General features: G+C 31.2%; 1 protein-coding gene across 1 annotated transcript in view; it reads right to left on the reverse strand.

Annotated features, from left to right (window-relative positions):
• Positions 1–18,490, reverse strand: part of LOC114340010 (uncharacterized) — a 205,900-nt gene that overhangs the window by 53,698 nt on the left and 133,712 nt on the right. Inside the window, exon 2 of the mRNA XM_050658291.1 lies at positions 5,265–5,441. Within this exon, the coding sequence (XP_050514248.1) occupies positions 5,265–5,441 (177 nt within the window). The remainder of the gene's footprint in view (positions 1–5,264; positions 5,442–18,490) is intronic.

An 18,490-nucleotide genomic window follows, 5' to 3' on the forward strand; every position in this document is an offset into this window, starting at 1 on the left:
TATTTATTATTGTTATTGTTAGATATTATTTATTTATTTTTTCTGACTTTAATTAAGCTTTGTCCATAAAATTTGTATTTTCAGTGACAATAAAGCAGATTTCTATTCTATTCTATTCTATCATTTTTTTCTTATCTCCAGTATTTTCGGAGATATTTTGAAGTAAAAGGTGAAAAATGGGAAATTCCAAAAAATTTATTATTCTTTAAACTCCAATTTTTCGAAAATTAGGCCCTTTAAATAGGTCAATCTTTTTAAGTGTATTGATAATACAAATATAAAAGGAATTACAGAAAGGTGATGACCAATTTTTAATTAGGAGGGTAATTAGGGGGTTATTTTCACTGATTTTTTCATAGAGAAAAGCAGGTACCGACCTTTTTTTGATCATAAGTTGCTTAATTTTCAGGCTAGAAACTTTTTATTATTATTTTTTGAAAGGCCTTACTATATACTTGAAAAAAGATTATTTAAGCTTTCCTCGAAAAGTGCAAAGTTTTTCCGATATTTTACTTTGAATATTTCAAATTATGCATTTGACGAAAAAAGTTAACTTTTAACATGTCGTAACTCGGTTTGTATTGGTCTGAAAGATATTACAGAAAAATAATTTAGTTTGTGTTACTAAAAGATACAATTTTGATATATACTGTTTTTTTTAATTAAATGCATATTTTTCGAGGTATTCTCAAAAAACCTCCTAAAAAAGTCGATTTTTCCATCGAAAAACTGTTACTTTCAAGCGCGAATAACTAGAAAAATATTAGTTTTACGAAGAAAATGTAAAAAAACATTTTTTTCTTAGAATTACTTTTTACATCGATTTACATGGTTAAAATGTAATAAAAAATTCCCGCCCCCGAGATGGGGTGGCAAAAGGTTTTAGCGTACAGCGGCATGATATAGAAAATGATCATTGGACTATTCCCTACCTTCTGTGAAAATTTCAAGTAAATCCATGCTGGACGAAAAAATTGCGAGCCAAAATGCTTCATTTCCTCGACTATAATAACTATTGTAAAAATTAATCTACCACATTGATATTGCGAGGAAAGGTTGGTCGCATGGTGTTAAAAAAGTGCTTAAAATTTCTGAGTGATTCATTGCTCAGAATAGATCTAAGTTTCATAAATGCTCCTCTTGCAATTTCTATACGCATAAAATAGTGCATACCAATATAAAATACTAAATAGTCTGGGCTGATTATCGGAGAATAGGCCATTTTTGGGAAAAGTTATTTACCAGCAATTTTATTGCTGGAATCGAATTATAACATCCTATATATTAATAATATAGGTATGCAAAGTCCTCAGATAGTATGCTACTTTTTTTATAAACAAAATGGCGCACGAAAATCGTGTTTTTTTTCAATTATTGCTCTATAACTCCGAAGATTTTAACTTTACAACAAAAACATCCAAATAAAAATTCACCGTGATTAAATTCTGCATAGAGACGTGTTTTTCCCGATCTGCTGCGACGAAAATTTTCTTTGGAAAATGCGGATTTTTCCAACAAAATTTTTAATTTTCAAATAAAGTTTTGGATAAGTAATTATCTACCAATAATTAAATAATTTGGTGACTTAAAAGCTTTCTTGGTTTAGACTATAGTTCCAGAAGCTGGTGAAAATTGAACGAATATTTTAGCAACAATTCAATTGTTAATTAATAATTTACGGTCGCAATAATAACCAAAATAATTATGACACACTGATCAAACTTTGAAATCTTATAAAGATGAGATGCCTATTTAACATTTTCTTGACAAAATATAAATTTTTAATTTTTTTGCATAATCTTTAAATGTTTAAAAAAATAGTTATAAACAAATTAACGTTTCTCAGAAAGTTTTTATTATATTATAATTTTAAAAAATGGCTATAATGCGCATTTCAAATATCTTGAAAATGAATGCTTTAAAACTTTTTTGCAACCATTTGCAAAAAAGTTATGAAACAGCAAAATAAACATACGATTACTACGGTGTTTATAATTTTTTTTAATTCTTTCAAAGCGTAGAAGTGAGTTTAAAGTACAAGCTAATTATTTACAAAAAAAAATATCGATTATAAGTTTAATCGTTATATTTTAATTAAAGATTATAAATATATTTTTTTTGTAATTTACACGCGCGAAAGTAGAATAATACAGTACTGTAGCTAAAATTTTCACTCGGACCGACGACCGGCGGCCGCGCGACGCGTACACTTTTAATAAATAATGTATGCTGCGTGTCAGTCGCTTCGAGTGAACATTTTAGCTCCGACTCTGTATCAGGCCTACTTTTGCGCTAAAAATTACAAAAAAAAGTATTTTTAATCTTTGATTAAAATATAACCATCGCACTAATTTTTGACATTCTTTGTGAGTAATTAGATTGTACCATAGACTCACTTTTAAGCTTTGAAACAATTAAAACAAATTATAAACAACGGAAATATCGTATATTTATTTTGCTGTTTCATAACTTTTTTGCAAATGGTTGGAAAAATTTTTTAAAACATTCATTTTCAAGACCTATGAAATACGCATTTTACGTATTTTTTAAAATTAGAATATAATAAACAATTTCTGAGAAGTGTTAATTTGTTTATAACAATTTTTTTTAACATTTAAAGATTATGCAAAAAAACGAAAAATGTATATTTTGTCGACAAAATATTAAATAGGCATCACACCTTTATAACCCTTCTAAGTTTGATGAATGTCTCATGATTATTTTGGTTGTTATTGCGACTGTAAATTGTTAATTAACAATTGAATTGTTGCTAAAATATTCATTTCATTTTCACCGGCTTCTGAATTTATAATCTATACCAAGGAAGCTTTTATTTCACTAAGCTATATAATTATTAATTGAAAAATAACAAAAGCCCAGGAATAACAGAAATATCGGCCGAAATGATAAAATCAGGAGGGAAAAGACTACAGAAAGAGATATATGATCTGATAAAAAGAATATGGGAAGTAGAAAAAATGCCAGAAGAGTGGACCATAGCAAGAATATGCCCTATACATAAAAAAGGTGATAGAATGCTATGCGAAAACTACAGAGGCATCGCACTATTAGAAATAGTTTACAAAATCTTGGCACAAAGTATAAGTAAAAGGCTAAGTCATTATTCGGAAAAAATACTGGGGGAATACCAGGCAGGTTTTAGAAACAACAGATCAACGACTGACCAAATATTTGCCTTAAAAGAAATACAGACTACCTGTTACGAACATAAAACAGTACTATATGCTTTGTTCATAGACTTTAAGCAGGCTTACGGCACAGTAAATAGACAGCAGATGTACGAACTGATGAAAGAATTGGGGATACCAAGTAAAATTGTCAAGGTGATAAAGATGACGATGGAAAACACAACAAACGAAATAGCTTGGAAAGGGTATACATCCAAAAAGTTTGAAACCAAGGAAGGATTACGACAAGGAGACCCACTATCAACAATGGCATTCAATCTAACATTGGAAGGAATAATCAGGAAAAGCAGAATAAACATGCAAGAAACGATATTTAAAAACGGCCACCAATGCATAGCATTTGCAGATGATCTGACGCTATTAGCAACAAGCAAAAAAGAACTACAAAAGTTAATGAAAAACATAATAACAGAAGCCAAAAAATTTGGACTTAAAATAAATGAAGAAAAGACAAAGTATATGATAATGGGAGAGATCCAAAAAGAAAAAGAGAATAACATCTTAGTACAAATAGATGGAGAAAAAACATACTCGTTTAAAAGAGCCAAAGAAATTATTTACCTGGGAGCCAAAATAGATGAAAATGGTCATGAAGAAGGGGAGATAAAGGCAAGAATAGCTAAAGGAAATAAAAAATATGGAGCATTACGCACATTATTGAAATCCAAATACGTATCAAGAAAAACAAAAATAAGAATTTATAAGACTGTTATCAGACCTACAGTAACATACGCAAGCGAAACATGGGTGATCAAAAAGTCAGAAACAGACCTGTTAGAAAGATGGGAGAGAAAAATGCAAAGAGCAATATATGGAGGTGTGAAAATAGAAGGTCAGTGGAGAAGAAGAACCAATAAAGAATGGGAAGAACTATATCAAGAGCCAACGATTACGACGACGATCAAAGCACAGAGAATACGATACTTGGGGCACATAGAGAGAATGGGAAGTAAACGAATGCCAAAAATGGTACTTTCACGAAAACCAATACAAAAGAGGAGGAAAGGCAGGCCAAGGAAAAGATGGAAGGACAGTGTATATGAAGACTTGAAGAAAAGTAACATTGAGAGATGGAAAGAACTAGCATTGGACAGAAGGAGATGGAGAGAGGTTGTGAAAGGAGTGTATAAAAAGACTGAAGTGTATTTAAATAAAATTTATAAGTTATGTAAGTTATATTAAGTTATTTACTATATTATTTATGTAATCAGATATGTAAACATTTTAGCCCTAGGCCTACAAGGCCTGTTGCGCTTAATAAAATAAATATAATTATTAATAAATAATTACTGGCCCAAAAAAATTATTTGAAAATTCGAGATTTTGTTGGGAAAACCCACATTTTTCGAGGAAACTTTTCGTCCGAGCAAATCGGGAAAAACATGCCTCTATGTAGAATTAAATTGGGGTGAATTTTTAATTTGAGTGTTTTTGGTGTAAAGTAAAAATCTTCGGAGTTATAGAGCAATAATTGAAAAAAATACGATTTGTCGGCGCCATTTTGTTTATAAAAAAAGTAGCACACTATCTGCGGACTTTGCATACCTATATTAATAATATATAGGATCTTATAATTCGATTCCAGCAATAAAATTGCTGGTAAATAACCTTTCTTTGTACTTTACTAATTAGACCAGCGTATTATAACTATATTTTTTTCAAAATTTAAAGATTATGCAAAAAAAAGAAAAATTTATATTTTGTCGATAAAATATTAAATGAGCAACTCATCTTTATAATCTTTATAAGTTTGATCAATGTATCATGATTATTTTGTTTTTTATTGCGATCATAAATTGCTAATTAACAATTGAATTGTTGCTAAAATATTCGTTTAATTTTCACCGGCTTCTGGAATTACAATCTATACCAAGAAAGCTTTGATGTCACTAAGTTATTTAATTATTGATTAATAATTACTCACCTAAAACTTTATTTGAAAATTAGAGTTTACGTGCAGTAGATATAAAAATGTAGAATTTTATTTTTTTTTAATGAGATTAATAGTATTTAGCTTTGAAATTTTACCTCTTTGTTAACAATAAAATATTATACCTGGTATGGATTTTCCTAGCTCCAGATACTCAATGACCGACGGACTAAGAAATCCCGGAGGTACGTAGTTCGGATTTAATTCTTTGTTTCGTTCCTCGAAATCACTTTCTACGTCGTTCTCAGGTTCTGGAGGAGGAGCTCTAGGTCGTTTGACTCTTGATTTTTGTTCATAACCATCTGTAAAGAAAAGAGTAAACAATTTAAATAATGTTATTGATATAAGAAAAGAAAGATAATGAAAATAGATACTGTATATGTTCAAATCAAGTCAGAGTAATATTTTCTATATATGATCTATTTTGTATTGCATAATATACTAAACCAGCGGTGCCCAAAAGGGCAATCGCGATCAACGACAGCTTCTGGACTAGATCGCGAAACCATCAAATAGACCAGGCTAGTTATATGCCACTCAAAGTATCGGGGTGTAACGCCAATATCAAGTACGGTGGTCTAGCTATCTTTGTCTGTCGTGCAAGTATGAGCGTATCTACCAAGAGGTGGGAGTAATAGAACGACACAAACACAGAGGCGGCCATCATATGCTAGAGAGAGAAAGTTAAGCGCCGGTTTTATTGTGTCTACTCACAATAAAATCCTGGTCCGGTTCAAATTTACTCTCTTTTAACGTAGATAAAACAATAGTATTATCCTATAAAGGAGCTCTTCAACTCTTACCTCTTCATAACAGCCAGATCGGTATCTTTGGTTCTGTAAAGTTTCTTGGTATTTTTTTGATAGCAACCTTAAATGGTCCCTTCATATTGATGTGCAAGAAACTATCCTCAGCTTGATTTGCAATAAAATCTGTTTCAAAGGAAATTAATTTAGCCTCTTCAAAATAACATATTTTCCTTTGATCGAGTCCCATCTTCGATATGGTCTCCCTTTTGGTTCTAGGTCAATTGCTCGAATGCAATTGCTCGAAAATCAATTGCTCGACATGAAAATTGCTCGAAATACAAATTGCTCGAATAAAATAAAATAAAATAAAAAAGAGAAGTATATATCTAAAATATTTATTCACAATAATCCACAAAATATCCACAAAAATCCAATACATACCCAATAAAGAAACATTGGTAATGGGTAAGCATGTTAATGCATAATGAGAGAAAATCAAAACCGTTATTTTTCTTATTATTTTAAAAGTTCAAAGATAGTTTAGATTTGTAATAAATACTTTTTCAGCATAAATTAATATACGTATGTGACATATCACATAATTTGTCCTAATTCAAGAATCTTTCTTATGTCTATATTTTGTATTATTTTGAATAAATATTTTAGATATACTCCACAGAAACTCTGTCCAGAAACTCTACCGACAAACGAAGACAGGAGATTCCTCAGATCATTTTAAGACAATTTAACCCAATTCACCTAGTCCGAAAATGCTTCTTAAGGGAGCTAGAGCTCCTTGAAGATGGCGCCATGAAATTAGTTTTTCTTAAATACCTCCAGAACGCTTCTATTTAGAAAAAAGAAAATTGGTATTCTTATTTACTTTTCAGAGATGAATCGATTACATCCATTGCAAATTTCTAGTACCGGTCATAGGCGTCCGCTTTGGGTAGAGCAACGGATATTTTATCTCATAACTTTTTTGTCCTTAACTTTTATGCATTTTTGACACCGGATTATTAAATTGTGAGGTATTCTAGTACTAAAAGGTACTCTTGTTTTAAGTCGGTAGGACACACCGTTTTCTAGAAAAATCGATTTGAAAGTTTTTCGTTTTTGGAATTTGAAAAAAAATTGAAAGAACTTTTCTACAAAAAACGAAGTATTTTACCAACATAAAGTAAGAGTAACTTTTAGTACTCGAATACCTCATAATTTAATAATCTAGTGTCATGAATGCTCAAAAATTCAAGACAAAAAGTTATGCTATAAAATAACTGTTGACCTACCCAAAACGGACGCCTATGACCAGTACTAGAAATTCGCAATTAATGAAATCGATTTATCTCTGGAATATAAATAAATGTACCAGTTTTCGTCTTTCTAAACAGTTTTTTTTTAATTTTTTTTTTATTTAAAAAGCGAAAAATTTTTTAAATCGATTTTTCTAGAAAACGGTGTGTCCTACCGATTTAAAACAAGAGTATCTTTTAGTACTAGAATATTTCAAAATTTTATAATCCAGTGTCAGAAATGCATAAAAGTTAAAGATAAAAAAGTTATGCGATAAAATAACCGTTGCCCTACCCAAAAGGGACGCCTATGATCGGTACTAGAAATATACAATGAATGGATTAGATTTATATCTTGTAGATAAATACGCGTACCAATTTTTGTTTTTCTAAATAGAAGCGTTCTGGAGGTATTTAAGAAAAACTAATTACAAGACGCCATCTTCAAAGAGTTTTCGGACTAAGTGAATTGGGTTAAATTATCTTAAAATTATCTGAAGAATCTCCTGTCTTCGTTTGTCGGTAGAGTTTCTGGACACCCTGTATAATTTTCTTTTTTATTCGAGCAATTTGTATTTCGAGCAATTTTCATGTCGAGCAATGGATTTTCGAGCAATTGCATTCGAGCAATTGACCGGTTACCCTCCCTTTTTGGGGTTCTGGTACGGCTGCCCAATCCGATGTTATTTTTAAATTACAAAAAAGAGCAATAAGATATCTGTTTGGCCGCAGAAGAACAACATATTGCAGAAGCTACTTCAAAGATCACAGGATTCTAACACTAACTTCTTTGTATATTTAAGAAACTGTTTGCTTAATTCGCAAACATCTGCATGTCTTTCCAGCAAGACCTAGACATGACTATTCCACCATAAATTCTACCTTTGACATCTATTTACCGATCCCGTCCAGTGAGTTAGTAAAGAAATATATATTATATTCTGCAAAAAAACTTTAAAACCATCTCCCTCTACAACTTAAATCTGCAACATCTTTCCCCAAGTTCCGTAAAATGACTAAAGCCTATTTATAGGTCTGGATCCCGCGTATGAAAAAAAAGTTGATTAATAGCAAGCTGAAAATTTGTTAATAGCTTATGGGTGTCTAGTCAGATAAACTTTGATATATGGGAACACTGGAACAGGGGCAGTTTTAATTGTGGAACAGGTTAAAAATTTGGAACGGTCAGACCACGGAAACGGCACATTTATTTTGTCCGACAGAATAGATTTAAACTCTCCGAACAGAGATTAAACTCTCATGCAAAAATCAGACTGCTATCTGTCACCTGTCATAATTCCTGTCATTTGACATATTCTACATGTTCCACTCATTAAAACGTCCATTTGGTGATAAATAGCAGTCTGATTTTTGCATGAGCGTTTAATCTTTGTTCGGAGAGTTTAAGTCTATTCTGTCGGACAAAATATGTGCCGTTTTCGTGGTCTGGCCGTTCCAAATCTTTAACCTGTTCCACAATTAAAACTTCCCCTGTTCCAGTGTTCCCATATATCAAAGTTGTCCGACTAGACACCCTTAAGCTATTAACAAATTTTCAGCTTGCTATTAATCAACTTTTTTTTCATACGCGGGATCCAGACCTATTATCTGAATGACCATATTATTCAATAGTAGAGTTTCTTAACCAATAACTAAGAAAGTACAGTATTCTTATTTATAAGTAGAATCTTAATCTATATTTGAGTGTCATATTATAGTCCTGTCGCCAGGAGGGGTACAACGGCCTCCTTTATTCAGATGGACTTACCCAAGTTTTTTTTTATGTATTTTGGCCCGTAGAACACGAATTTTTTGGGTAACAGTTGATCCGGATGTCGATAAGATTGTTATAAACAAAGAAGTTGAGGAATTACATAACAGCGATTTCTTGCAAAACAAAACATTTTTTTGTATTTTTTGGGCCATTCTAACCAAAAAATGTTCCTACAAATTTTTTCGTAGGATACATAGTTTTCGAGATAAACGCGGTTGAACTTTCAAAAAATCGAAAAATTGAAATTTTTTAACCTGAATAACTTTTGAATAAAAAATAAAATAGAAATTCTGCTTACCGCATTTGAAAGTTTAAGTCAAATCATATCTGTTTTCAATATTTGCATTGCTAAAAATTTATTTTTTTATTGTTAAAAAAAGCTATAAACACATAGTGTTTCCCGTGCCTAATACATGCGTTTTAACGCATGCTACGTAGAAATAGCCTCGCACTCACTTTTACCTACTCTACCTACTCGTTCGATTTTAAATGAGAAATCATTGAAAACATCACTCAACACTAGGTGTTTATAGCTTGGTTTAACAGTAAAATAATAAATTTTTAGCAGTGCAAACAATTAAAACCGATATAATTTGACTTGAACTTTCAAATGCGGTAAGCAGAATTGCTATTTTATTTTTTAATCAAAAGTTATTTGGGTTCAAAAATTGCAATTTTTCGATTTTTTAAAAGTTCAACCGCGTTTATCTCGAAAACTATGCATCCTACGAAAAAAATTGTAGAAACATTTTTTTGTTAGAATGGCTCAAAAAATACAAAAAAATGTTTTGTTTTGCGAGAAATCGCTGTTATGTAATTCCTCAACTTCTTTGTTTATAACAATCTTGTCGACATCCGGATCAACTGTTACCCAAAAAATTCGTGTTCTACGGGTCAAAATACATGAAAAAAACTTGGGTAAGTTCATCTGAATACAGGAGGCCGTTGTACCCCCACTGGCGACAGGACTATTATTATAAGTTTGGAGAAAGCTTTGGAGAAGTCTAAATAGACTACATCAACAGCATGTCGATTGTTTAAAGATGATGACCAGTCATTTATACAATGAAGTAAGTTTGTGATCGTTGAACGACCCTTAATAAAACCATGCTGCTGGTGAGGTCTGACATTTTAAATATATATGCAGCAGCTTAACTTAACTTATTAAATTTCTTAAGGTAGATTATGCAATTTGCAAATTTTTTTAAAGTTTGCAATAGATTTACTGTTTTTTGTTTCACTTCATTATATTTTATTTATATTGACGATTTATATCATTTTAGTAAATTGTATTTGTTATTGTTCTTATTTATGATTCTTGTAAGCTTTGTCTATAAAATTGTTAAATTTTTCATGACAATAAAGCATATTTCTATTCTATTCTAGAGAGAGATAGATAGACCACCGACTCGAAATTACGCTCCGCGTTACGCTATTTTTCGGACCTGGCCTAATCTACTTGTTATTATATCTATGGAAACAATTCAGTTAAACAAACTTGAAATCTTTGAAATGAGGTGCCTGCCTCGAATGCTTAGAATATCATGGACGGGCAAAGTCAGAAATGAGGAAGCACTTAAAAGAGCGGGTTTACAGGGTAGGAAACTTTTAATTATGTTAAAAGTAAGAAGACTGCATACTTGAGGCACATATTACGAGGAGAACGATACACTTTTCAGCAGCTGATACTCGAAGGAAAGATAGGGGGTAAGAGGGGTCTGGGACGTAAAGAGATATTTACGAGATATTTAAGAGATATTTAATTTTTTCGAATGGACAGGAATACACAGCTGTGAAATGCTTCGCAATGCTGCGAAAAACAGAATTATTTAATCCTGACTACCTAACATCTCACCTAACAAGACAATGTTCGAAAAATGCCTTACACCTAATACTGTATGAACTTTTTGTAACGCTGAGTAATATTATTCAATAAAGATCCAATTTACATAAAATTCCAGAAAAGTTAGGATGTGAAAAGCCATACATAATACATAAATCTAAAGCCCGTATTTCGTGAATCTGTGCGAAATAATCAGTAGCGATAATAAATTTTAACTTGGCTTCCCTCTGGCCCTTTTGTACACTAAACTAATAGAATACATTTATGAATTGCCTGGCTGACGTCCAAAAATACGAAAATACTATATTTTTTCGCCCTGGTGATCACGTTATCGAATGAGTTATGCTCTGCATTTGTTGAATTGCTTGAAGTCAAATTAGTATATTATAAACCTGACATTTGGGATGATGAGAAAAAGAAAAATAGCTGTTTTTAAAATTTTAAGCTGTTTTAATCTGTTTTATAAAGGTACATTTTCATCGCGGTATTCCGGACTTTAGTCCAGGCAAATAAGATTTTTCTCGTGACACTATCCCGACAAGGCAAACGACAGTTGTTTTGAGTGGTATGGACTTTTATAACAAGAACCTATAATATGTTTAATACAGTCAATTATTTTGACGACAGTTGTTTTGAGTGGTATGGATTTTTATAACAAGGACTTATGGTATGCTTCCTACAGTCAATTTTTTGAACTTCAACAATTAGTTACAAACTAAAGTCAAAAAACCGTCAATTTTCGCATTTGTCGTCTATCAGCTGTAATCATATGATGCCTGCAGCACGGCGTTCGGCAGATTTTACAATTTTTTTTCAATTTTTTTACAATTTTATTTCTTTTGCAGACGGCTAGGGATGGGAAAAACCTACCGGTTTAAACCTAAAACCGGTTTTTTTACTTCGCAATAACCGGTTTTACCGGTTGTTTTTTTGTCCTGGTTATAACCGGTTATTTCTTTTTAAAGTAAAAACCGGTTATTAGGTTTTTACGGTGATTAGGATTAGGTTTGGTATTATTTTGGATCCCAATCATAATTATTATTCTGAAGTAATTATTCCAAACAAAACCATAATTCAAATTTTATTTTCTTTATAAAATACAGAAGCAAACTGAAAGTGTAATCTCACATCAGCCAGAAACAATTATTAAGTTTTATTATATTTCCTTGAAAAGGTATTTGTAGTCATAATATTTACATAAGAAGTGATCTGGTTTAATTAGACGCAAACATAAACTATTTTTCACAATTAACTGTTGACATTGAAAGTGGGTGAATGACTTTTTCTGATTACCAAAAATAATGCTCTGACTATGAATATAGAATTACTGATTACGAATACGAATCTCCAAGAATTTCCCTACGTTTTCAAAACGATAGACTCATACAGGAAGTATTAAATGAGTTAAAATGTACCTATTCTACAAATATACAAACGTGTTAAAAGTAATACATGTTCTCTCGATAGTACTAATTTTGATCATATTGATATCGAGTCGAATGGAGTATCGCAAACTAAAGTGTATTGCAAATGTAACTTTGTAACATATTAGATTTAAAAAAACCGAAAACCAACCGGTTTTTTCTTGGCCGGTTATAACCGCCAGGTTAAACCGTAAGCAAAAAAAAACCGGTATAACCGAAAACCGGTGTTTTATCAAAAACCGGCATGCCTACAGACGGCCGCATAGGGAGCTTGCTCCGGAACGTGGCGAAGATAGAATGATATTTTATTTTGCTATTTTTAATTTTGAACTGTATATAAATATCCTGAATATATTTATATTATTTTTAATCTGTGTTTTATTGAGTCTGTTGTCCTGAAATAACTACCCGTTACACACCAAAAGAAGGAGCATTTGAATTAAATTTGAGAGCAAAGGAACTTATGTCATATAAACACCTTTAAGATGGGTTTTTTTTAATATTTGTGTCCTTATTTGTTGCTAAGAACATTACAGAGTAAGTCAAAAATTTCTATTTATTATAAATGTTAATAACGTTTTTGAAAATGAACTTAACACCTTCATATTAGAGAAATGTTGGGTCTTGTGATGGTGATGCTCACACTGATCAAAATTTGAAGGCGATGGGTTAAATAGTTTATTGAATTTAGTTGTTTATCTCAAAATATTTTTTTGCAACAATATAAATGAGAAAATAATAAAGTTACAGTAATTCTACGGTTACTATGTACAAGAACAAGGTTTATGCTATCAATATTATTATAAAAAATTAAGAAAAACAAATTTAAATATTGCAAAATTATTTTGCTAAAACATGTCGATTTTTTTGCTTATAAACGTTTAGAATAACTTTTTAACCAAAGCTTGCATTTTTCACAAATTAAAAAGAAAAAAGTGGTCCTAGAAGAACTTGGAACGAAGTTAGTCTTTTTTTAAAACATTTTTATATATAACCCTATTCCACGAACATACGCATGTTTTGGATTACTTCGACAACGAATATTTTACTGTGCAAAATAAGAAGAACGAAAGTAAATTGCAAATTACATTGTTGTTTATTGGAATAATTATTAGCGCCATTTACTTTCGTACTTCTTATGTTGCACAGTAAAATATTCGTTGTCGAAGTAATCCAAAACAGGCGTATGTTCGTGGAATGGCCCATACTTGACTTCGTCACTATGTCCGGGGAATCTTGTAATACATTTTAAACATACTTACAAATTACGTACACACCTAAAATTTTCAGAATAGCTCAGAACTCGAATACAATGCAATATTTAACAGCTTTTGTGTAGACGCATTGAGTTTTATTTTTTATTTTAATTCATTTTAAATCTAAATAATACAATGATATTTAGATCTCGTTGTAAGATACGTAAATAGATAACGGATCGATAGCTTAGTGGTGAATAAATTTTACAATTTATAATTCACGTCCCATCTGCTCAGCGCGGTAAAGTTCCAACGATAATGGTTCCCTTCGTACTCTCCAATCAGAGTAAACATGTAAATCAAAAATGAATAACCATTTTCAATTTCGTTGCAAGACGAAACTGCAGCCGCATCATATTCTAGTTCAATAAGAGAGTGCAGCAAGCACCTTCACTGGTTTCTAAACTTATTAGTCTCTCATCAGGAGGCACATATGCTGCTCTCTCTGACCCAACCAGGACAAACCCTACTGACAAAACTACTAGCAAAAGACTAAGTTTTCAATCAAATAGCACATAAAACAATACCAAAAATATTACTCTAAATCCCACCAGATTGAAAATAATGGGAACCTTCTCTGGTTACACCTCCGAGGCTTCTAAAATTTGCAAGCAATAACGGATGCTGAGACTAAACCTATAGAAGGTTCCCATTGTTTTCAATCTGTTGGGATGTAGAGTAATATTTTTGGTATTGTTTTATGCGCTAGTAGATTGAAAACTTAGTCTTTTGCTAGCAGTTGACGCTAGGGCATCCCTGCCATTTCGTTCGTTGCAATCCGTAACTGCGCGCCGGGGTTTGTCCTGGTTGGGCCAGAGAGAGCAGCATATGTGCCTCCTGATGAGAGACTAATAAGTTTCGAAACTGGTAGAGGTGCTTGCTGCACTCTCTGATTGAACTAAAATATGGTTCGGCTGTAGTTTCGTCTTGCAACGAAATTGAAAATGATTATTCATTTTTAATAGTACTTTGAGTACAATAGTAGTTTGAGGTCTGTTTTTTAAACAAATCCCTTTGTTGTACCAAGTACAGTAAAACAAATTTATCTGAAACATTGAAAAAGGGAGATAACAGACGTTCGGTTATGCGCTGCAAGTGATCTTGAGAGTTTTTGTTAACCCTGTTTACCTGTACTTAGTAGATATAAATTTTTACTGTTTTTTTCTTTTGTGCAACCTATTTAAAATGTTAAATTAAAACTTTAAAATGCAAAAAAGTCGACGAGACTAGTGGACCGATTTTGATCATTTTAAACAGGGGTACCGTGAGTTAAAATTTTCAATTATCATACTTTTAAAAGCGTACCTACAGTTATCTATTTTCCATGTTTTTACGTATAAATTTTCATTTCTCCCTATGGGTTTTGACTTTTAAATATGGCTGAAAAAGATTATATTTTTGGCTCTTTTTTAATAGTTTTTGCCATTTAAACGATAATAATATTTTTTCTTCAATTTTTTTTAACATTAATCTATTTATCTTGTAGGAAACTCAATTGCAAAACTTTTTTGTTTTCACAATTTTTTTCTAAAATTATTTTTAGTAAATAATAATTATTTATTGAAAATAATTTATTTAATAAAGTATACCTTAACTTTTTCTATAATTAATAATGATACTATGATTAAAAAAATATATTTTTGGGAAAAATAATGTTTTCAAAAATTGTTTAAACAAATTAGACTATTTATTAATTAATAAATGTCTAGACAAATTGCATATTTGTAATGTACACAAAAAGTACATACAAATTACAAAAAGAAATATTAAAATGCAATGAGTAGATCCCGAGATACAGAAAATGATAGTAGTTGTAATTGTAAGTTGCTTTTTTAGTTTTTGAACTCGTGCATTTGTCGGCTCCCAGCTCCCCCTTCACTTACCACGACTAGCCACCATTTGAACTACATTTTTGAAAATTCGTGTAAACTACCAGCTTTTCGAATACGTAAAAAGATTTTTTCCACGGATAATATTTTTAAAGTTATTCTAAATGTTTATAAACTACAAAATTTTAAAAATTTGGCATTAGTATTTTTGACCGTATTAAATAATTTTTATCTTTTTTTGATACCCTTTGTTAGTATCACTCTTCTATTTTTATGTGGCATATGCAGAATTGCCCTTTGTTCATTATTTTCTGTCTTATGATATTGCAAAACAAAGGTCTCTGGGATAAACAAATAACTTTTGATAGTTATTTATGTATCAAGGGCATTAAATAGATGCTTATACCTTAAGGGCGACAAGCTTATAAACTTAAGGGCCTCTGGCCCGAGAGTTTATATGTCGCACGAGGGTATAAACATGTTATAATGCACGTGGTACATACAAAACTTTATGTCATACCGTTTAATTACATCAATTAAAGTTTTAATTTTATTTTTATATTAATTAGAAGTAATATGGTATCGCAGCAGGTATTTAGTACCGTTGCTAGGACAGTGATGTTGGTTAGCAATTTGTTATTAACGTAAACAAAGTTTTTCTCAAAGTGACATTGTCAAAAAGTCAGAATGGAAGAGAAATAGGGATAACTAATTTTTAAATATAGTTAAATTCAATAGATTATAAGTTATATAAAAACGTAACAATCATAAAACTGTTTAAAAATGTATATTTTTTAAGATAAATGAGTTCATAATGTTGATTTCCTTGGAGGCTAGAAAAACGGTACCCTGCAGCGAGGCTACGGTCTGTGACGTCAGCAGTCGTATCGTCTTTGATCGACGACTAGTTTTGTATACTTATTTACGAAGTGTATGTGAATGTGTGCAGTTCTTTACGTATTTAATTAGTAAAAATTAAAACAAATAAGTGGTATTTTGTTTGTTGATGTGTAAATACCTCTAAAAACAATTCTGACAAGATTTTTATTACAGTTTCAGCTAATTTAAATCGTAAAAAGGAACGTAAAAAAGAAGTATGTATATGTATCAATAAAAACCAAGCTTTTTTCTTGCGAAGATCACTTCTTTATTGTAAGTTATGGATCTTGTCCTAAATAAATGGTTTTTGATTCTATGAAATTCTATTATATGTTTTAGATTTAAGTTAGCTTGGTTATAAAAAAAAATAAATTATTAAAATCTTAATACCTACAGTCGAAAACTTCGTATTTTGGACTTCTAAATATCTGTTTCGAAATATCCAGGCAACGAAATGAATTAGCAAGAAAATTTTTACAAAAATAAAAAGTACCTATATAGTTTATGATCTTTCAATTTGTCTGGAGGTTTAAAAGACTTGGTGTCCATAACATAGTAATAAAGTAGGTACCTATTTATTACCGACATACCCTATAAACTAGACATAATTTAAATTAGTAGGGCAGAATCTATGCAAATGCTATTTAAATGCATTAATTTTTTCGAATCCTGAGAAAACTAATAAATATTTTTGAACAATTTAAACGCAGAATTAAAGATTACATTATTACTGAGGGCTGAAAGTCCATTAGAATAAACAAAAAGTTTCCTTTGAATGAAATATTTTAAATTAAAAATCATACTAAATTTTCTCTTTTTTTTTTCACCCCTGTACCTTATGAAAATAAACATTCCGCTACTCTGTGATTGATTTATTTCTTTACAAGATGACAAGAAATCAGACACCATTGTTACATGTACAGTACGTAGGTTAAGCGAATCAGCTATTTTAAAACCTTTCATTTTATTTATTTATTTGTACCACCCAAAATAAATATGTCCTTAGAAACAGTCTATCCACTTTAAACTAAACAAATTCATCATAAAACTCCACGTTAACCCTGATAAAACAATAAGAGAACAAAATACAAAATAAAATGACCTGAACTAACGTCAAACAGGTACCCAAAGAGAAAGAATACTGTGGAGATGCCGACATGTGACATGACATGGCGCGCGCTGGAGTATACGAGTACGACTAGTGACGTCAGAAGCGTTTTCTTGAAATTTAAAATAATGCTAGATTTCTAATGAAGTTTTTTAATGGAAAGGCTTTTTTAATGTTCCTAATATTTTAGACAATTATTCCTAGGGTGTTTCTTAATCGTTTTACATGTTTAAAATTACTATTAAATTTTTTGTGAACATCCCTATTCCATATTTCTGAAGAAATAAGTAGTTAAAAAAGCCAGAAAAAGCGACTGAGAATCTGTTACCGAAAAATCTAAAGAAACGTATGACAAGGAATACGCTAAATGTCAACAATGGATGACAGAAAATAATACTGAATGCGTAAATTAGACCGTACTACTGGCATACTATGGAGACATATACTTTATGCCCGCGCGGGCATAAAATATAACAATATGCCCACGTGGGCAAGAAGTATACCATTATGTGGTTCGTAACTAAGTAATAAATACACAATATTAAACAGGTATGACATAATAGTATATTATTTAACGAGCATGTAATGATGGCTATTACTCACGATGAAGTTTGCGACACGAGGCGTAGGCGAGTGTCGTAATTCATCAGAGTGAGTAATAGCCATTACATGCGAGTAGAATACTATACTTTTTCTACGACTTTCTAATTTTCAACTAGGTACTCGAGATTTAAATTATAATAATTTACAGAAATACCTAAATGTTATTTACCCCTAGTACGTGGCTGAATAATTGGTTGCCTACTATTACTAAATTCTTGTTTATAGGGCTTTTCATTCACAGTCATTTGTTTCGAGCTTCTGTCACATGTCGTATAATCCGTGTATATTAATATTATACACAGATTATACAACATATGACAGAAGTTCGAAACAAATGACAATCGATGAAAAGCCCTATTGTAAAAATACAACTAGAAATAGTCAATATAAGTTCTATTCGTTTCCGAAAAATTATAAGCTTAAAGGCTATAGCGGGATAAGATGGTAAAATCTGCACTCGGCTGGATTCTTAGTTGGGGTTGGGCAATCGAAAGTACATAATTCAAAAACCCCCTAACCAAATTTTTAGCTCCCTATGTGACCCCAGGTGTCCCCTATCGAAAAAAATGTGTTTTTTCGAAAAACATTTTTTTG

The sequence above is a fragment of the Diabrotica virgifera genome, chromosome 8, assembly GCF_917563875.1.
Source record: "Diabrotica virgifera virgifera chromosome 8, PGI_DIABVI_V3a".
Taxonomy (NCBI): Eukaryota; Metazoa; Arthropoda; class Insecta; order Coleoptera; family Chrysomelidae; genus Diabrotica; species Diabrotica virgifera.